General features: G+C 33.7%; 1 protein-coding gene across 1 annotated transcript in view; it reads left to right on the top strand.

Moving 5' to 3' along the window:
• Positions 1-22755, top strand: part of LOC100372626 (uncharacterized) — a 39213-nt gene that overhangs the window by 4262 nt on the left and 12196 nt on the right. Inside the window, exons 3-20 of the mRNA XM_085492005.1 lie at positions 1182-1358; positions 6019-6128; positions 6671-6799; positions 7241-7337; positions 8214-8335; positions 8927-9254; positions 9738-9931; positions 10604-10734; positions 10858-11078; positions 11609-11860; positions 12699-12833; positions 13384-13578; positions 14192-14359; positions 17841-17983; positions 18726-18889; positions 20021-20234; positions 20530-20746; positions 21385-21528. Coding sequence (XP_085348131.1) covers positions 1182-1358; positions 6019-6128; positions 6671-6799; positions 7241-7337; positions 8214-8335; positions 8927-9254; positions 9738-9931; positions 10604-10734; positions 10858-11078; positions 11609-11860; positions 12699-12833; positions 13384-13578; positions 14192-14359; positions 17841-17983; positions 18726-18889; positions 20021-20234; positions 20530-20746; positions 21385-21528 — 3141 coding nt within the window. The remainder of the gene's footprint in view (positions 1-1181; positions 1359-6018; positions 6129-6670; positions 6800-7240; positions 7338-8213; positions 8336-8926; positions 9255-9737; positions 9932-10603; positions 10735-10857; positions 11079-11608; positions 11861-12698; positions 12834-13383; positions 13579-14191; positions 14360-17840; positions 17984-18725; positions 18890-20020; positions 20235-20529; positions 20747-21384; positions 21529-22755) is intronic.

Genomic DNA, 22755 nt, shown 5'->3' with positions numbered 1-22755 from the left:
TTAGCTAGCCTTAAAGCGAGAGGGTCGTCACCTGTGCACGAGCTGGAATTGAGTTCCAAGCGACGATAACAACACATGCTAAAAACGCAAAGGCTCATAGGTAGACGCTTGTTTGTAAACAATGACACGCTATGGCCATCTGACGCATGCGCAGGTGACGACTCCCCCCGCTTTAAACTGTCTTAAAGCTAAGTTAGCATATTTTCAAAACTGTCACTTATTTACACGGTGCAGCGTAATCTGCCTAGGTATGTCTCATATTAGAAACATGGGTACTATAAGTAACTACTGCAAATAGTTACAATGATACTCACTGAATACAGTTTGTTTAAAAAGGTAAAGCAAGTTGATAGCCTGCTTGGAAGTTAAGTTACCCCCAAACTGTACTGTATGCTGCCCTCAGAGTCACAGATGCTCCAGTCGCAATTGAAAATACAAGCCATGTTTGAAATAATCTGCTGTACCCGTTTAGTCTGATTTTTTAAACTATTATTAAATCCAAATAATTATTATATGTGGTATTCAGTGTGGAGAATCCATGGCAGTGGGGAGGCAGCTCAGCTCAGTTTCACTTTTTTACCAATAGCTAATTTAACATTCGCCAAAGGCATTGCAACAATATAAAACACTTTTTACATGGTAATTGTTAAAATACATCATCTCGTTGATTATTTTTTGTATGTAACAGTACCTTACTATAAAACTTGGTTGCTTTTGTTTGAGCTTGAATGTTATTTTTACCTTTTTTATTTGTCCAACAATATATATAAAATATAACTTTTGGCTGTTGATGTCTGGTAAGTGTTTAATAATATATGGAGTCTACAGTTTAGTTTACATCTACTCTAAAAAAGGTGAGCTTGTCCCACTGAAACATAAAAGTTAAAGGGCGGTAGTTGTCGCGCCACGCATGCGCGAGATATATGGGTCTCATAAAAACAAAGATGGCAACTTTGACTATTGCACAGATCAAAGAGTAGTTTCAAAGCTTTAATTAGGTAATTTTTAGGAGATTGAAAGGTATCAAGGGATTCATCGGCGGTATTCAGTGCAAGTCGCGCCCAGGTCAACCATTAAAAATTGTTAATGATGAAACTATATAAGCTCATGATAATGTGAACCAGTTTACTTTTAAACCAAAATGACATTTTAATAAATAAATTTTCTGCTTCTCATTTCAGCAACCTTCTTCCAGAGCATCATCTTGTACATCCATCAGTGGCAGTGACTTTGACGACGGACTCAGAAAAAAACTACACAATCTCCGAGATGAGAACGCACAACTTATTAGTCAGAATCATGAACTGATGAATCAGCTGGAGAGTATCGAATGTGATTTGATGTCGAAAGATAGTAAGGTGTGACACCACTGATTATTGTTGCTCATATTTTTTTATATACTTCGAATGTTATTAATATGATGTATTCTGATGATCCCATAAATACAGTACAGAGAAAGCAACTGGTTGCGAAAACAATAGAATTCATTTGTCTGTAAAACGTTGTACAAATGAGTTCGAATATGCGCGTCATATTTACGCCACATTCAAACAGTTTCCTTTGTTTATGTCAGTCACAGCAACAATGTACAATGTGACTGAAATGGAATCATGTTACTGAACATAAACTATCGCGCTGGCATAATACCATGACAGCAAATTGATACAATTTCAATATAGTAATTATTATTATCATCATATGCATATCGTTTTCCATGTTTGGGTCCAATAACAGATCAAAGAATTAGGCCGAGATTTCAACACGAGCTGAGTGGGTCCCAAGTTGGTCCCAAGTTGGTCCCGACATACTGAAATCCCTGTTCTAACATTGAGGATAAAAAATTCCAGCACATGCCGGGATACTGTAACGTGAACGTAGCAATTATCAGTAGGGTTTAAAGTAATGGTCTAATCCCAGCTCGTAATTGTGTATAACAAGACTTATTAAATGCAGTTTGACCTTTGACTCAGTCACTGATAGTCACAGTAAAACCAGATGGCATAGTCACATGCAAAGTATGCATTATAGTTTGTGTTTCATGATATTTTAATTTTTTTAAGACAGTCTCTACTCTCAACTATAATTTAATTGTAGCTAATATAAAATTATGTTAATTTTGGACAAAAGAAATTGTAGAAAATAATTAGAAAACTGTGCAAAAAGATGCATCAAAATTTGGATGTAAAATAATACGATGCTTACAAAGTTACAAAGTTAATAATATACGTATAGCATGCGATTAGAGATGGTCTATTAGAGATGTGCTTCTAATAGAATAAATACAGTATACAAGTTGACAAACTGTAAAAAGTCAGTGCTCTATTCAATAAAGGTATTGGAGATCCAAATAAAACTCCAACCAGTGTTATTGTTGATGATAGTAGCTTTGTTAATTTATGACCCAAATAGCAACTTAGTTAATAGCCAGTGTGTGCTAGGTATTGTGTTGGCGGTTATTGAATGCGTGCCTTGACTTGTTATAAATGCATGTTTGCCTTATCTTTGTTTGTTGTTACCTTTCAATGGCATACCATAGATAAATCTATTTGTTATTTCACAGGATTTTTTAGACTTTTTATAGGAAAAATTGTTAAAAATCAAAAAAAAAAGTCAAAGGGCATTAGTTGACACATGTAGTCCAGGTACATTGAACTGTATTTATTTTATGTATTTTATATTTTTTTATTAGACGCATAAAATCCTTAGGTAAGGATAAAAAGGGTCTTACAGAAAGAAATTAAAAAAAAAAACTACAATCTAAAAAAGAAAACAAAAAATAAAAACTTTTCTAAAAAAAAAAAAAAAAAAAAAAAACAAGTCAAAAACAAAAAAATACAATTTGCAGCCAATGGTGAATACAGAATATAGAATGAACACAAAATGTGGCCTAATACACTGATAGTTGTTGCTGTTTTGTTCCATAGCTGTTTTTTAAGAAGACAGCTAAGGCTGATGCTAGAGTATGGTTTGCCATAATCAAAATGAATTTATTCTGACTATTTTCTTTATCAAAATTTGGAATTTTATCTTGTGCAGTCAGGAATAATTTGTCCCTATGGTGACTGTAAGCTGGACATTTCATTACAAAATGTTGCTCATCCTCAACTATATTTTGGCTGCACATATCACATGTTCTTTTATCCAGCGGCACATTATTATGTCTGCCTTTCTCAATTTTATGAGTAGACTTTGGATTCATGTTTTAGGACTTTGAAAGCTTAAGTCAACTTTTGCTATATTTTTCCCCACATTTTTTCAAAAAAAATATTATAGAAAAACATATACAAATGTTCACAATTTGCATCAAAATGTAAAATACTTTATCATTTTATAACATATTTCCAGCTGATAACTGGAAGAATTTTTTTTTGAATATTCAAAAACGTGGTCCATGAGTAATGACACCTTTCAAAGTATGTATTTTACATCATTATACATAATAATATTATAATTATGTAACTATTTAGCAGCCACTACCACCAATTTAAAAAAAAAATCTTAGTTTAATTGCTCGATATGTGATATTAAGTTGAATCTGACATGATTATCTTACGAACACTGTTGTAAACCATAACCATTTCACTATTAGAAATGTTTGGGATTATATAATATGTTTCCCAGTATAACATTTAGCAGAAGTTCTTATTCTCTCTCCAATACAAAAGTTGTAATATTGGCAAAATATTGTTCAAGGCTCTTGGGATGTTTAATAACAAGCGTAATGTGATAGTTATGATACTTACAAGATATCAGTATTAGAAGTGTCTAGCCATTAGTCAAATCATAGATTTGGTTGTGATTGAATTTTCACCATCAGTTCCCTCTTTTCATCAAAAATTCACAAAATAGTCCCGTTTATAGTCTGCACTTTCCTTCAGAAGATTTGGCCCAAAAATAGCAAAATTTTTAGAGTAAAAACTGAATATTGACTCATATTTTGTAGGTTTGCTTTAAAATTAGGGTTCATTTCCAGAAATATTGTAGAATATAAGAAAAAAGTGCAGATAAATTTGGGCGAGAAAGTCTGATGATGAAAAAGTTAAGATGTCATCAATTCACCAAATGATGTGCAAACATTTTTGTTCAAAGATGAACCAGTATTTCCTGTGAAGCATTTTTTAGTTACGGGGACTTATGTTTTGACCTCCGTGTGTGTGTGTGCGTGCGTGCGTGTCTCCGGACCTGTATCTTAGAAATGCCTGGACCAATCACAATCAAACTTCACACATACGTCATACATGATATTATACATATGCACGTCAATTTGTTTCACGATCTGATTCAAGATGGCCGAATGGCGGCCATTTTTGTGCTAAAAATCATTGAAATAAAGCAATTCTTGGCTGTTTACAGATGGATTTTGTTCAAACTTGGTATATACATTAGACATTATAGGACCTTGATTCACATCATTTTGTTTTACGATCTGATTCAAGATGGCCAAATGGCGGCCATTTTTGTGCTAAAAAATCCTAAAAATCAAGCATTTCTTGGCTGTTTACAGATGGATTTTGTTCAAACTTGGTATATACATTCAACATTATGGGACCTTGATGCAAATAATTTTGTTTTTCAGATAAGATTCAAAATGGCTGACTGGCGGCCATTTTGTTTTAATGAATGTGGTTCTCGTGCCATATCTCTGACTTGCTTTCACTGATTATGTTCAAATTTTAAATATTCATTATACATCATGTCATAGATAAACAGATATATTTGTTTGACGATCCTATTCAAAATGGCCGAATGGTGGTCATTTTTGTGCTAAAAAATCATCAAATATCAAGCATTTCTGGCATTTATGGATGGATTTCCTTCAAACTTGGTACATACATTAGACATTACGGGTTCCTGATGCACGTCATTTTATTTTTCAGATTGGATTCAAAATGGCTGACTGGCGACCATTTTGTTTTAATTATTGGGCTTCTAGAGCCATATCTCTTAAATGCTTTGACTGATTATATTCAAATTTTATATATTCGTTATACATCATGTTATATATATATACAAATGTACATGTATTCAAAATGGCTGATTTTGAATGCTTTCCAGAGCAATATCTCTCAATATGGACGAGTACTTGTTTGACAATCAGATACTAATGGCAATCATTTTAATGTTAAAAAATCATATTCCTGACATGGTTATATTCCAGCTATACTATAAACAAAACTATATATTTTAATTTTGATAACTAACAGGGACTGTGCCATGCATGGCTTGTTCAATATATTTTATTCATTTTTCTGTATAGCTATTATTTTCCTCCCTTCTGAGTTCATAGGACTACTATTTAACTTATGTTTCCACTATGTCTGAGTGAACTTTGACACAGAATGTTACATACTTCCGTTGCATTGAGTGCGCACCAAAAGCAGAAGTTGGAACTGCAATGCATGTTGGGATAAATTGCAGTAAAGACAATAATATGAGGTTATTACAAGGATACCTCAAAGTATGCACAAAGACAGTACAGCAGGAGTATCGACCGACGCACAGCGGAGGTTGATGCGAAGGCGTACTTTTGTGCATACTTTGAGGTATCCTGATAATAACGTATCCTCGTAATAACCTTATTATTATACATCTTTTCCTTTCAAGGATACATCATGGGAACGCCAAAATCCAAAAAAGCTTAGAACTGAATCAGCAAACTTCTTTGTGCAGGGTCCGGTCAAACCCTGGTGGCAGCTATATTTGTTTTCATCATTAGAGGACACTTATGCGTGTAATCGTTCCATATTAGGAATTCACATTTCCTTATATGGTAGGATGAAAATACCCAGTAAAATACCGCAAAATTACTGCACGCTGTAACTTATGACGTTACAATGTATAATAACAGATATATACATAATAATTAACTCTCAGACATGGTAACTTTTAGAAATTATGATTTTGGTTTCCAGGTTACTCAGTATTGTTTCAGCTAAATTTTGCGGTCATTAAAACTCCAGTGACAAATTTGTGAAAATTGTCTTGCATGAAATTAAATTTAGTTTTTTTTAAATTTAGATTAAAATGCTGAACATGGAATTGGATACTTACCGAGATAATGAACCAAATGTTGAAGAGAAGCTAGTTAGTCTAGAATCTGAAGTTTTAGCACATGACAAGGCACTTCGGTAAGTACCAGTACTGTTTATTTCAAGGAGGAGCTACGATATAGTGCTTGACAAAAATAGAAAAACAAAATTGTTAAATCAGTTTTTATAGACATTTTGTGCTGTTATTTTCACTAAATTATACTCAGGCAAAATAGAATCAAATGGATATTGATTATGCTTCAGTGGATATGATCACGATACTGCCTTTGTGTGGAAACCTCATATTACTAGGCCACATATCGAATCCTCAGTAGAATACAGTATAGGTTTGTCGAGAAGTACGCTTACATCTGTGTGATGAAACTGTGCGATTTGGATGATAAGAATTCATAAAAATCATAAATTCTGATAAAAACTGGATTTTGCAAATTGGGTGAAAGATACAAGCATCCATTTTATTCTACCCTCTTGAAAACCCAGAATTGCATGAACTTTGGTGGTTTGCATTTTGACTTGTAAGAGAATCAAGTCTCTCAGGAAAAGTAATGCAGTTCATGTATCAATTCTCTCATTCTTTAACATTCAGAATTAAACATAACAAATTGAATTCTCTTTTCTAGGGATGCTGAAAACAGATTAGAAGATAGCCAAAAACAATTACAAGATAGAGAGAAATATTTTAAAAAGATGCGAGAAGAGTTGAAAGCATCACAAGCAGAAGTTTCAGAAGAAATTCACAGAAGAAAAAGGTAAAAGTTATATTTTTTCAACTTGTCTCTTTACACATCATATTTAATTTTGTTGTGTGTGGTAAAATATATCATATAGATTTGTTTCATTTAATTACGAGGAATAATTTATTCACCTGCAATAGGCAGTTTCTGATTGTCCAGTTATTGTGCTTTCCTAATATTAGAAATATTCTAGACTTCTTTTATGAAATACGAAACCAGTGGAGTTTGTTGGGACATTCTATTATGGAAACCGTTGAAAGAAGTCACAGAAATGAGACTTATTAGAGACAGACCTCCAATAGGACTTATTTGTACCCATAGAGATCGTGTATAGAGCACTCTACAAGCATCGACATGTTACATTCTTCAAAATAAAACATTCTGTGTTGAGATGTTATACTTATCTCGTTTGAATCTACAACTTTGAAATAAAACTTTCTTGTTTTGTTTTTTTAGGGTGGAAGCTCAACGAGATGAGTCTCTTCAAAGTCTAGAAGAACTAAATGATCAACTTGCAGAATACAGAACAAAAACAAAAGAGAAGATCAAAAAAGTATGTTATATGTCAATCTATTTCCCCTTTATTTCAGATTAACTGTGTTACCGGTAGTATCGTTTAATTTTCATCACATAAATTGTTGTGATTGATGATATAAAGACAAATTTTTCATGATGTTTCCTTATCCTCAAAAATTGTTTTTCTGCTAGTGTTTTAAAACACTAATTTGAGCAACGTTATTTCGCAATTTCGATCTTTTGTAAACCTGGGGTGATGTATCAAGGTCTAAAGTAACCGTTTTATCAATTTTTGAAAAATCAAGAAAAAAGTGAAAATTTCCCTTCTCGCTACCTTAAAATACCCGACTGAATTAATCTCTTAATAGTCATGACTCAATTACCAGTCTCTGACGCATACGTATATAGCTGCTGATACTGTTTGTTATACTGCCCTCAATGGTATTATTATATCCATGTTCACAGGAACATAATTAATAATAATTACAATTTGTCTGAATGACAATTTTACATTTCTCCTTTAGGACCTCCTCTAGTATTGTTTTTTTATTTAGTATAATTGTAATCTAATAGAATTTATTTTATAATTAGCTTAATTCCAAAATTTAATTATCAATTAAAATGTAAAATTGAAACAGGTCAATCAATAAAATACATATTAAAAAACACTTGTATACAGCAACAAGAGCATAAGAGCTGGCAGTGTGGCTTATTTATTAAAAATTAATATTAAAATATTAATATCAAACTTCATGTATCATCATAATTTCACTGTTTTGTGGCTGTCGTCTAGAACAAAACAGATTACTGAGATACAGTGTACACTTGGATGCATGGACTTGGTCCTGACTTTTATAATACTATTCAAAACATAATTCTGTACCGTACTTGTTAATTCTTATTCCCTGCTTAGTTGCAAAGTAATGAAGAGCATCTACGCGATAGTTTACTACATACAGATAAAGAAAGAGAGGAACTATTGAATCAAGCTGCAGCATTAGAATCAGAATTACATATTATGCAACAAAAATTTAAGTAAGTGAAACAACATAACTGTTTTTTTTTTTTTGATTTTTATATATCATATGAAAACTTGTTTTTTGTTTTGGTTAAGTGTAAAGAAAAGCTCTGAAAACATTTGCTACTGTTGTCAGCTTTTCTTACCAGTATAATCATAATGAATACTGTGAAATAATTTATTTTCACTGAAATTAATTTTCGTTGAAAAGACTTTTGGGGCATTTTGTATGGAATTTATTTTCACTGATTTTTGTTGAGTTGAATGTAAAATACAGGAAAAAATGTATATCGCTGGATTTTATTTTCACTGAATCACTCCTTCAGCAAAAATAGCGAAGTAAAAATAAAGTATTTCACAGTATTTGGAAGTGTAGAAATTATGGTCCAGCTAAGTAATTAGTATTAAATTCTAACATTTCGGTCCAAAATTGAGCTTGACGTGTGAACAAGTTTGGTATGAACAAAAACTATATTTTTCATATTTTTGCTTAATTTTTAACAGTCATTGTGATATGAAGTTAATATAAGGAATGAAATTGTTATAAACATGCAGAAAAATAAAAGTCGTTTTTAATTTTTGAGTTCCTTTATTGTCATATCTTGCAGACTTTTGGAAGATGAACGTTCCATTGACTACATGGGGAGGTCTGACACCGACACAATGAACATTGAACTGAGAACCCAGGTATCAAGGCAGTCTCAAAAAATCACTGAACTGGAAATCAACTTGGATAAGAAAACACGAGAAATCAATCACCTGACTAGACAGCTGGAAACCAAAGCCAGAGACTGTGTGGAATTACAGGATATTACACGAAGACAAAGTGAAAGACTGAACGACTGCCAGAAAGAACTTGATACCAGCCGTGTTGAGATGAAGACACTGGAGTCCTTGGCTCAGAAAGTACAAGATAGGGCACTTGGTGCTTCTCTGGTATGTTGGAAAATCAATAAACCAATAAATACTTTATTATTGCTTGGAATTAATTTTCGCTATTTTTTTGCTGAAGGAATGATTCAGTGAAAATAAAATTCAGCGAATATACCTTTTTATTCTATATTTTACATTCAACTCATCAAAAATCAATGAAAATAAATTCCTTATAAAACATTGAAAAAGTCCTTTCAGTGAAAATTAATTCCAGCTAAAATAAAGTATTTTACAGTAGTTTGATATCGTACGAAAAACTTTGCTTTATGAAGTAAATTGTTAGAGTGCCCTCGGTGTCAGGGTTAGTTAATTCTTTTGTTAGCTTTTACATGTGTAAAGATTTCACTGAGTTTTATTTTCACCAATAAGTGGAATCCACTATTAAATTCATATGAAGATTGTTTGGTTTTAAACCCAGTAAATATGCTACAAATATCAAAATAGTTAAAATAAAATAAATTAAATTAATTTTTTATTTTCTTTCAGGGTTCAGACAGTGGTTTGAGTACGACTAGTACTATTAAACAAAATGGCTTCAGTCCTTCCCACGCCAGTAGTCCACCAAGGAGTACAACACCACAGGCAGATTATTTAAATAACAGCCAGTCACTGAGTGAAGATGGAGATGCAAATCTCTCCATCAGTAGTACCAGTGGCAGGGCTGTGATCGCTGAACTCAAGTACGTCATATGCAAAAACATTTGTTGTTTTAAATATTAACAATTACTTGTGTGTAAATTTGGTTTCATATTCATTTTTTTTATGTATTTTATGGTGAGTATTTTGTCAGAAAGGAATATTCACTTAAGGAGATTTTATCTCTTTCAATGAAATAACTGTTCTTTATTGGCGACTTGTTAAAAAAAATAGAACAAATCATTGTAGGTAATTTTGGTAATTTTGTGTTGTGCAAGCGTTAAAGTTAGTGTATAAGATCAGGATGCTTGCACCAATACTCACTAGATGTGATGAAAGTTGCTTTTCATGACAATTTCAAAATATGGTAACCAAATTATCACCAAAATCAATTACAGAAGTTTTTCAGATTTGACATGGTTAAAATCATTGGCGCTTGATACAAGAATTCTGTGAATAATTATGTAAAATGTTTAAAAAAATCATATTTAATCATCTAAACAAGCCGATTCGATCAACTTGATTTTAGGATATCATTTTGACTCATGATGCCCATAAAATAAGTTTCGTTAGAGGGCACACTGACTTGCCACATGACCAATGAAATTCAGCCTAGCATGCATACTTTTACTGGAAATCTTGCATGTATTTTATAGCGATGTCCAATCACAAATGGAATAATAACTTTATTGTATATTATGTTTTGTATATTTCAGAATGAAGTTAGCCATGAAAGATGCCGAGATCCAACGATTGCAAAGATTACGTGAGTCTACACCAGTTGTTGAAAGTCAGATGGATGGATTGAAGAGTGAACTAATGGCGGTTGTTGAGAACAGCAAAATGGGTAAAAAAAACAACAATTTTTAATTATTCTTGCCACCATTCTTCTTGAAGTATTTTGTTGAAATCATTTCCTGACGTTGTCCCTCTAGAAATCAAAGTGGTTTTATGTAAATTATTATGACAGGTGACAGAAAGTCACAAGAATTGGAGGAAATAATTAACCGACTTGAGGAAGAGAGAGGCAAGCGGGCGTCTGAAGTGCTGGAGCTGGAAGAGAAGCTGAATGAGAAGGAACTGTTAACGTCTTCACTGGAATCTCGAGTGAATCAATGTAACAATCACATTGCTGATTTGCAGAAAGAGGTCAGCGAGAAATGTGATGGAATGGTTAATCTTGAAAAGGAGGTAAATTAATCTACAACACAATTAAGTTCTTGTTTTTTGTGCTCAGAAATTGCAAAGTCTCAATGAGGCACTAAGTTAGCTCGTTATTTTGCCAACAACATCTCCATTAAATGCTAGTAATTTTTAAAAAAAATATCATTTTGAACAACTGGATGAGAACTGATGTGTATGCAGATTGTGTGGGTTTATTTGCTTCGTCAAAACCAAAGTTATTAGCAAGTTAGTTTGCAGACTTCTGAGACTTGCTGTGAAACTTTTAACAAGATACCTTTGTACTATGAGGTTACAGCAAGAATACTGTATGTATGAAGGTGTAGGATGTTCATATTGATCAATCGTAGTCACTAAGAACGATCAGGAATGTGATTCTATTCTGCTGAATGCTAAGTTGCTGCTGTATTTCATGTGAACAAGGGGAAACTGACGAACGTGTTGCAGATTTCTAGTGTTTGAATGAATCAAAGTACGGACTGCTGAATTCTATTGTTTTTGGCACCAAGTGTATGCATAATAACTATTTTTATTTACAGGTACGAAAGAAGAGTTCTCAAGTAACGGAATTAGAAAGGCAACTGAATGAAAAAGTGTCAGCATTTTCCTTGCACGCAAGCAGACTTGTAGAACTTGAAGATGCTTTGAGAGACCGGTCATCAGAGCTGGGTCAACTGAAAGGTGAAATGGCCGACAAGTCTGAGGAGTTTGTACAAGCTAGTTCTCTTGTAGAAAAGGTGAAATCTCTCCACGCGGAGCACTGCAAGGAATTAGAGCAACAGATTGAAATGGTTAGTAAAAGTTTTTGCAGTTTGTTTTGCAGTTTGTAGATTCATGCAATATTAGAAAAGGTTTCCTCGGCTTGTTTTTCAATTTCTAGATCTGTCTCTGTGAAAGCTGTAGAAAAATGGCACACTTCGCTTTTTCTTAAATTACAACGGTCTTCGCATGATGCACTTTCAAATTTCTTGACACAGTGTAATGCGTTTTAATGTTATGCATTCTTTGTGTATAGTACATAATCTTGTTGCTAGGACGATATTTTGTATAAGGTTTTAAAATTGTGTAGTTTATTGGTTAGAAATTATTTGGTTGGGTTGGGTTAATATTGATTTGATTGTTGTTAGAGTCAGATTACTTTACCCGCAACATTTTAGATTAAACTATGTCATACATAGTCGTATTTAATTTTTTATATGGTTCAAAGGTGAACTTATTTTACATATTCAAAATAGTATATCTAAACAAACTATGTATTCAATACAATACAATTAAAGGTTTGGGTTTTGGCATGATTTAGCCTTTTCACCACCACCCTCTTTTCATCACAACTTCACAAAATAGTTCTGTTTATAGTCTGCTCTTTCCTTCAGAAGATTGGGACAAAAATAACCAAATTTTTTGAGTAAAAACTGAAAATTGTCTTAAATTTTGTCTGTTGGCTCCAAAATTAAGGTTCATTTCCAGGAATATTGAAGAATATAAAAAAAAAGTGCAGAAAAATTTGGGCAGGAAAGTCTGGTGGTGAAAAGGTTATGGTATGAAGTATTTTCAGCAGTGATAAACTCAAAATGACTTCAAATGTCATCTTATTTGCGTTCTCTAACGTCATTAATTTGTCATCTTTAGTTACAATTGAGATGTGAAGAAAAGAATTCCCAGCTACAGCATATGGAGAGTTCAATGGCATCTTTACAGAGTGAATTATCAATGAAATCAACAAGGGTTGAACAGTTAGATAAAGCATTACAAGAATGTAGACAGGTATAGAAAACTCATCTTGGAGAATGATATTTCTGGTAGTAAATTTATTGATTATTGCTCCAGCACAGTATCACCTCTGAGTACATGAATATTTACTGTAGAATACTTTATTTTTGCTTGGAATTAATTATAGGAATAATTCAGTGAAAATAAAATCCAGCGAATATACCTTTTTTCCTATATTTTACATTCAAATAAATTCCAGACAAAACATCTAAAAAGTCTTTTCAGCGAAAATTACTTCCAGCTAAAATAAAGTATTTTACAGTAATCTCAGTTTTCAGATCCTATATTCAAAGAGAATTTTTGTTTATGTGTCTTATTATCTCTATTTTTTTCTTGTTCATGGCCAGTATAATATCCAAATTATACAAATTTTGAAAATTTGATTATTTCGCTGATTTTTTTTAAAAACTTAAAAATAGTGAATGTGAAAATGTTTTCATAAATTTAAAAAGAACAGCCTATATGCAAAACTATTCCACAAATTATGCAAATTTATTTTGACTTCAAAGGATAAATCTGAGTTATTTTTGTGTTTTTATTGCAGGAGCTGAGTTGTAAAATGCGAGATCATGACCAAGCTTGGCAAGTATTACAGTACAGAGCAAGTGAAGGGACAACCAGAGTATCACAATTAGAGTCAGCTTTAGTTGTGTGCAAAGAAGAATTAAAAGTCTACATAGATCAGTTGGATGAAACCAGAGAAAGACATGAAAGGCAACTAGATAAGAAAAATGAAGAGGCAAGTTTCTCTCTGGTTTGGAATCAGAATACGGTGAACAAGTGGAAGTGTAGAAAAATTAAAAACACTACAAATTCGTGATTGAAAGGTTCCATTATATAAATGACAAGCAAATGAAAAGTATGGGTATGAAACTTGTTTCCATGGAGACAATGATAATGTTAAGCCCTACTCTGTTAGCCAATTTTCAATTGGAATTTAGTCAAAAGACATACAATTTAGGTTTATGATTAAGTTAGTTTTATTTTGATTTTCCAAATTTCCAGTCCCTATGACTGATTTACCAATATTTCAGTAAATTCCTGTATGAAAAGTGTGTTCCTTATTAGTTGTTTGCAGGAGTATATTCCACCAACCTTTGCTTTTTGTTTCAATGTTAATTTCTGACCAACCAGATTTGATATTGGTTACTGATTTTAATCAGCCCACTTAAAAACATTGGTCTATGGCAATGATTAGTGTTTATTATTTATTTATTTATTTATTTATTTATTTATTTATTTATTTATTTATTTATTTATTTATTTATTTATTTATTTATTTATTTATTTATTTATTTATTTATTTATTTATTTATTTATTTATTTATTTATTTATTTATTTATTTCAACAGGTACGAAAATTAGATAAACTACTAAAACAATCACGACATGATTTGGATGAGAGAGAGAATCAGATTCTTGAATTACAACAAACGCTACATGAACGGCAACTCATGTTGCAACAAAGTACATCACGCATAGGAGAATTAGAAGACGGCCAATCACAGCTAGAACAACAGGTGATTAGAATAAATACATAATCAATTATTTCCGGATACTGGCTTGTTCTAGTAGTTTAATGTCACTTTCAGCTGAATGCATATGCTTGTATATATTGGCTCTTGGAGGCATGAGTCATGTGAATACGTCACTAATTAATATTCAGGCAGTACAGCATTTCATTAACCTCCACATACCGCCAATCCTTTGGGTCTACATCAAGAAAACTATGCCGAAATGCATTCACTGAAAGCATAGTTAATCAATTGAACAAAGTGAAACAAGATGGAAAGATGGCCGCAGGGTTGTGTTTAGGTCTTCAGAGGGCGCCATCTATTGAAATCAACTTGTCACATTGCATTTTACTGTGAAATACTTTATTTTTGCTTGTAATTAATTTTCGCTATTTTCGCTGAAGGAATGATTCAGTGAAAATAAAATCCAGCGGATATACCGTACTCGACCTCGTTAGCGCCCATGCCCGGGCAAGTGCACATTTTTTTATATTTGGGGTCACATTCGGCAAAGCGCCCACCCCTTCAAAATGCAACTAATTTAAAACTTGGTCTTGCGTAACGAATCTTGGTAATCGTTTTTATATGATACAGCGTGGATATCGATCGCTGTGAACATGTTGTGAATGCGTAGAACACTGTAACCGTGCGTAAACTACGCATGACAATGACCTGTTAATACAAATAAAATGCGATAAATATTTCATGCCATATTCAGTTTACCTCTCAAAAATTGCTAGTTACTATTTTTTTGGAAAAACCATGTCGTTTATTCGCTGAAATCAATTCCAACAGATCGTACTTCGACATCGATAGTTCACTTCCGCATTGCGTTACCGGAAAGTCTTCAGGAATTTCCGAAGAATTGCGTCAGTACAACACAGCATTCTGATTAGTTAATAACCAACTTGACCCATTAGGTCAAAGAACGCTGCTGTAGGTCAAATCTGCAATTGCATCATGGCGGAAAGTGATTTTCATCGAGAGTTTGCGTACGATCCAACACCTTCGTCAGTGGAGATAATATGACAATTTTGACTTGGACTGTGTTCCAACAGACTCAAATGTTTTTAATTCCGTAAATTAAGGTGGTACGTAATTAATATTGTAATAAAATGTGCGTATTTTTTGTGATCATTTCTGTTTCTTCATTGTGAAAATCAATGACGACGCAACTAATTTAGTAATTTGATTTTCCCTCAAAGACTTAATCTGTCACTTGATGAATCAAAATTTTCATTTGCACTCTTTTTCGAAGGAGGTGCTCGGGTAAGCGCCCACCCCTACAAAATCGTGATTTTCTGAGTTGAGGCCCCTGGGCGCTAACGTGGTCGAGTACGGTACCTTTTTTATTTTATTTTATTTTACATTCAACTTGTCAAAAAATTAGGAAAATAAATTCCATACAAAACAAATTAAAATTAATTCCAACTAAAATAAAGTATTTTACAGTCAGTATGTGATATTAGCCTTATTAGTCCCCGTTCGGACGAAGTCCGAAAACGGGGACTTATAATTCGGTCTCCGTCCGTGCATCTGTGCGTCCGTCCGGAGTCATATCTCAGAATCCGTTCATTCTTTGCACATGCCTAGTACTTTATGTGGGACATATGCACATGCAGTGGTTTAGCGATTCGATTCAAAATGGCCGACTGGCAGCCATCTTGTTTTTTGAAAATGTTGTATTTTGGACATGCTTTATCAGTTTTCATTCAAACTTGGTACATAGATTATACTTGTTAGGATACATGTCCATGACGAAGTATTTCACAATTGGATCAAAGATGGCCGACTGGCAGCCATCTTGTTTTTTGAAAATGTTGTATTTTGGACATGCTTTGTCAGTTTTCATTCAAATTTAGTACATAGATCATATATGTTAGGATACATGTCCCCAACCGTCCGTGAGTTTCTGAGTCTGTCCGTCCGTCCGTCCGTGTGTCCGTCTGTCCATGTGTCAGTCTGTCCAAAGTCATATTTCAGAATCTTGTGAACCGATTCCGTTCATTCTTTGCATGTGCCTAGTACCTTATGTGGGACATACGCACATGCAGTGGTTTAGTGATTCAATTCAAAATGGCTGACTGGCAGCCATCTTGTTTTTTGAAAATGTTGTATTTTAGACATGCTTTATCAGTTTTCATTCAAACTTGGTACATAGATTATACTTGTTAGGATACATGTCCATGACGAAGTATTTCACAATTGGATCAAAGATGGCCGACTGGCAGCCATCTTGTTTTTTTTATGCGGTATCTTGGACGTGCTCTGTCAGTTTTCATTCAAATTTGACACATACATGTTCTTTATACATGTTAGGATGCATGTCCATGACAATTTGTTTCAAAATCTGGTCAAGGATTGCCGATTGACAGCCATCTGACTTTTTGGCCTTACTACTATATTTCCAAAATTTATGTACCATTTTCATTCGTATTTGGCACATACATCATACATATCAGTGTGTTTCATAATCAGATCAAAGATGGCCAAATAACGGCTGTTTTTATTTTTGGCCATATTACTACTACACGGAATACGTGTTTTCATGTATTAAAATAAACAATCTGTTGTATACGCCACTTGGAACTCAAGTTTCAAGGACACGCTCGCGACAACCCCTCTGCTTTAATATGACGAGCACAAAGAGAACTTTCAAAAATTTTATATTTTTTCTCGATTCAAACAAATATGGCCGACTGGTGGCCATCTTGTTTTTCATGGTACCCATGCTACTTTATCTTGAATGCAATGAACGTTTCTGTTTAAATTTTGTACAAAGATAATATACCAAGACATACATCTGCACCAACATTATTTTTGTGATTCAATTCAATATGGCTGGCTGACGCCCAATTTTCATGTAAAAGCGCTAAATCGTCATTTTTACTTGTCCGGAGCTGTTTCTCAGAGATGACTAGGCCAATTTGGATCAAAGTTGGTATGATGATCATACATATTGGGTTATAGTTGCATGTCATATTTTTTCTGTGATTCAAACTAATATGGCTGACTGGTGTTTTTCATGATACCCATGCCTACTTTCCCAGGAATACAATGAACATTTCTGTTTAAATTTTGTACAAAGACAGTATACCAATAGATACATCAACATGAACATTATTTTTGTAATTTGATTCAATATGACTGCCCAATGTCCAATTCTCGTGTAAAAGCACTAAATCATAATTTTTTACAAATCCATCTCCTATTAATGGTTTCAATCTAATCTCAATGACTTCATCAGCATCAAATTGATATGTCAGATCACAAAATTTGGGACGGGGACTGTGTCATTAACAATGACTTGGTTAGAGTCCATACATTTGTACATTTTCAAAATCACAGCTGTTGTCACTTTAACCCTTATCTGGTCAAGTCAATGTAAAATTACCTGAGGCTTTCAAGATAAGGGTTAATAACAGCAAAATGCCCAAATATGGAGCTTATTGTCAGTACATTATAATTCATCATTATATTCCCGCAGCTTTCTCGTCTGGAACGAGAACTAACCCAGTCTAGAGACGCTTCAATTCAAGAGACAGAGAACATGGAGAAGAAATTACACCAAGCATGTATTGATTTGGAGGAACGGACGATTCAAATAGAGGAATTAACTGAAACACTTAGGTAATTATTTGGATAATGGTATCAGAGCCAATCAGTAGAAACATAGATTTATTTCTTTGCTTGGGAGAGTGATATATTTTGCTGTGGTCAATGTCATTTACATTGTGTGGATTATGATTTGAAAGAAAATATTACATATTTATTGCTGCCGATTTGTACTAAAAAATAAAAATAGTCCAGTGGAATCTATTTGTATTTATTTACGAACACCTACGCATTCCACAGAGAAACAGCAATGGTTATAAAAACAAATGAAAGAAACAAGGGAAAAAAACAAGCACTCAAAATAAGATTTACCGAGTTCAGGGTTTGATGAGCAAAAAACCTTTTTTTTAATTAACTGTCAAACTTGAAGGTACATAAGTTGATCTCTGAGTAATAAAATTAACTGTTCGCAGTGGGTTTTATGTTGATGACATTCCATTAGATATATGACTGTAGTAACCTTTATACTGTAAAGTTCTTTTATTTTCACTTGGAATTTATTTTTGCTGAAAGGGTGATTCAATGAACATAAGATTCATATGTATATACCTTTTTTCTTATGTTTTACATTGAAATCATCAAAAATCAGTAAGACAAACTCCATGCAAACCAAAATGTATTTTCAGCAAAAATTAATTCCAGCTAAAATAGTATTTTACAGTAAATGTCTACATTAATGATTCTAACTGACATCATGTTACTGTAAAAATCATGGTTGTAAATTTCTCTTTTTTTGTATTTACCTCTTTTTAATCAGTCAAATACAGACAGATTTCACAAAGACATCAGCCGAGGTCAGTGATTTGAATAAGCAATTACATGATACTCGGAGAGAGTCTGATGACAAATCTACAGCGATCGCACAACTTGATATCGCTCTCAAAGATGCAAAGACACAGTTAGAACAAAGAACAAATCGAGGTATGAAAAACTGCACTCTTATTTGTGCATTACTTTATTTTGAAATTTGATATGCAGGGAAATCAAAATGCAATTCAGTGGCAATACTACTGGTATTTCTCTTATTTATTTTTTTTACAGTAACATAATAAATAAATTACACGCAGAATATTTTTTTCAAGTTAAATATATTTCAGCTAAATTTGAAAATGTTGTCATCGAGGTTATTCTGGATGATCTGCACAACTGATTACTGTTGGACTTCTGTCTAGACATATTTCTTGTATGTAAGGGGGTCTAAAAACTAACTCCAAGATGGCGTTAACGTTACACCGTAAATAGGCAGTCAATACCAAACGTGCACATTACACTCTTTCACTTTTCTAGCCATCGGTGTGATGTGTCTAATCACCGGTACATACTATAACTTAAGTGTTTACACACTTGTTTACCGTAGTTCGTGAGCAGTCGGCGAAATAACCATTTAAATATAAATTTGTTTTAAAAGGCATGCAGTGTACCCTTAAAATAAAGTAGTATATGGGCATCGATCAACCAATGGGAATCACGCTCTTTGCAGAGTGACACTACGATCTATTCGCAGAGAGCAATAATCGCCATTCAGCGAGTCACACTATCATGTCCCCCCTTTCATACCTCCATATTTATATTATTTCTATGTGTAAATGCGTCTAGACTGTAAAATATATTCTGAAACAAAGTCAATGACTATGAAATGTTGTCCAAGTTTAATTTTGGTATGGTTAATAAATATCATTTTCAAGATATGTGTTATAGTTATTAAAATAACATTTGTTAGGCTTAGAAATAAATTTTGTTTTGAGGTTTAGCAGTATTACTTTTGGGGAATTTTTTATACAGTTTATGTTATATTATAAGGTACATTGAGATTAATACAGTACATGTAGTATTAATTGATGAACATACATAACATTATTGTTCTTGTTAATTTTTGCTCTGAATTTTTCCCACATGAATTTTAATGTTTGAATAACAGAGGTTTATTTTGTGAAAGGTGATATAATTTTACTTTGAAGTTCAAAGGTTATCACATACAGGAGTCAAACATTGATTTTATGTGTTAGCCTAAGGGGTCCATGCATGATAACCAATTATAATGTTATATTACAGTTAATGAATTAGAGCAAAGATTACATCACATGGGAGAGGAATTGGAGTTAAATACGAAACGATCTGGTCAACTAGACGATGAACTGAATCGAGCTGGCGGTGAACTACAGCAGGCTGTGCACCAACTGGAAGAGTTGCAACGAATGGTACAAAGTAATAAAAAGGAAATTAAACGTAAAGATGACAAGATATGTGCTCTGGATATGAATCTTAAGTAAGGGGTGCCAGATTGTATGTTTTAAAAAAAATGTATAATTATTTTATATAATATTATTTATTATTATTAATTTGACTGATTTTGTAAATATTTTTAAAATAACAACTTAAAGTTTACAATAACGTGTCATAGCAGCTACAATTGTGCTTATACCAGTAAATGTGGCCTTATTTGGTGTAAATGTTAACAACTTAGGGGGTACAGTTTATAAAATAAAGCCTTTAATAGGGGGTCTATTAGGGATTAAATGTGATTGGCTGATGGTACTAATTATTCATGTTGTGTGTCACAGGGAAGCCAATGAGGAACTGATGAATCGGGACAGAGAATTAACAGATTTAGATCAAGCACTGAAGGAGAGACAGTGGGAATTGAAACAAAGGGCGGCACAGGTTGCGCAGCTAGACATGACGATGAAAGAACACCGCAGCGAATTGGAAACAAAAGTTGTGAAGTTGGAAGAACAGTTGAGTAAAAGTCAGCAGAATCTGAAAGAAAGGTCAAAACAGGTTAGTGTTATTATATCTTCAGTGGTGTAGGTACAAGTTCTGTATTGTCCCTGCTACAGATGCTTTTTATTTGGCAGTTGATGAAATGTGTCTTAATAAGTGATTTTTTGTTCATTGCGAGATCTCATGTTTCACGTGAGAGGCGTGGACCGAACATTGGCCACAAAAATCAAATAATTTGACTTTGAATTTCTTTTTCAGCTCAGTGTCGAAATGCTAATTTTTCAGAGAGCAGTATAGCATTAGGATACCCTTACTTTATCCAAATTGACCGTCATCAAATGTCCATGGCAACAAAATACCTCCAAAATACTTTCTTATTTGTGGAATCCCATGCAATGTTTTGACAACCGTATGAGACTATGACCTTTGGTTGCCTTGTCTTTATATTCAATTTCATGCATAACCCATGGTTTTGTAGTAACGAAAAATGTCAATTGAGCAAAATAGCGTGATATTCATAAAAATGCAGTAGTAAGGGCAATAGACATTTCCAACACATCGCTTTATCAAGCGACAAAGTACTTCTGTGATGTTGAAATATCAAAGATAACTCTGTTTTCTTGTGATGTCATTTAGTTACATCGTGATAATATACATCCTGCTCAAACTGTTCCATTTGTTTACTCCTTTGCTAGATTGCTGATCTAGATGATCAATTGCAGCAACAGCGTGAAGCCGAGAAAGAGAAAACACTGCAATTACAGCAATGGGAGCAGACAATGCAGAGACAGAAAATGGATCTCAGTCATAAAATGGATAAAATAGAGGATCTAGAGAGGGTAGGTCATGGTTTCTTGTTACATTTATTGATCATGGTATCGAGCTACTGGCTTTACTGACTTAATTAAAGATTGAAACAAGTTTATCTGCCTCTTTGAGACTGCAGCATTTAACACTCGGGGAAATTTATTTTGAGCATGGATCTTAAAAGCAATGCAACATTGTCCTAGATCGGTGTAATTATTGCATTAAAACTGAATTATTTCAAGATATGTACATAAAATGATACTGGATTTTGTTTAATGTACATTGAATGTGTTTCTTTAAAGCTGTACTGTTCAACCCATGGTACATTAGCTGACCCAATGGTATACTGAAAGACCCAATAGTATATACTGCCTGACTCCATGGTATATACTGCCTGATCCCATGGTATATACTGCCTGAATCCATGGTAAATACTGCCTGGTTTATACTGTGTCATCCTGTGGTATATACTGCCTGACTTCATGGTATATACTGCCTGGTTTATACTGTGTCATCCTGTGGTATATACTGCCTGATCCCATGGTATATACTGCCTGATCCCATGGTATATACTGCCTGAATCCATGGTAAATACTGCCTGGTTTATACTGTGTCATCCTGTGGTATATACTGCCTGATCCCATGGTATATACTGCCTGAATCCATGGTAAATACTGCCTGGTTTATATTGCGTCATCCTGTGGTATATACTGCCTGACTTCATGGTATATACTGCCTGGTTTATACTGTGTCATCCTGTGGTATATACTGCCTGATCCCATGGTATATACTGCCTGAATCCATGGTAAATACTGCCTGGTTTATACTGTGTCATCCTGTGGTATATACTGCCTGACTTCATGGTATATACTGCCTGGTTTATACTGTGTCATCCTGTGGTATATACTGCCTGATCCCATGGTATATACTGCCTGATCCCATGGTATATACTGCCTGAATCCATGGTAAATACTGCCTGGTTTATACTGTGTCATCCTGTGGTATATACTGCCTGATCCCATGGTATATACTGCCTGAATCCATGGTAAATACTGCCTGGTTTATATTGCGTCATCCTGTGGTATATACTGCCTGACTTCATGGTATATACTGCCTGGTTTATACTGTGTCATCCTGTGGTATATACTGCCTGATCCCATGGTATATACTGCCTGAATCCATGGTAAATACTGCCTGGTTTATACTGTGTCATCCTGTGGTATATACTGCCTGACCCCATGGTATATACTGCCTGACTC

This window comes from Saccoglossus kowalevskii, chromosome 17, assembly GCF_978046115.1.
Source record: "Saccoglossus kowalevskii chromosome 17, keSacKowa6.1, whole genome shotgun sequence".
Lineage (NCBI taxonomy): Eukaryota > Metazoa > Hemichordata > Enteropneusta > Harrimaniidae > Saccoglossus > Saccoglossus kowalevskii.
This window is presented reverse-complemented; position numbering and strand designations above follow the sequence as displayed.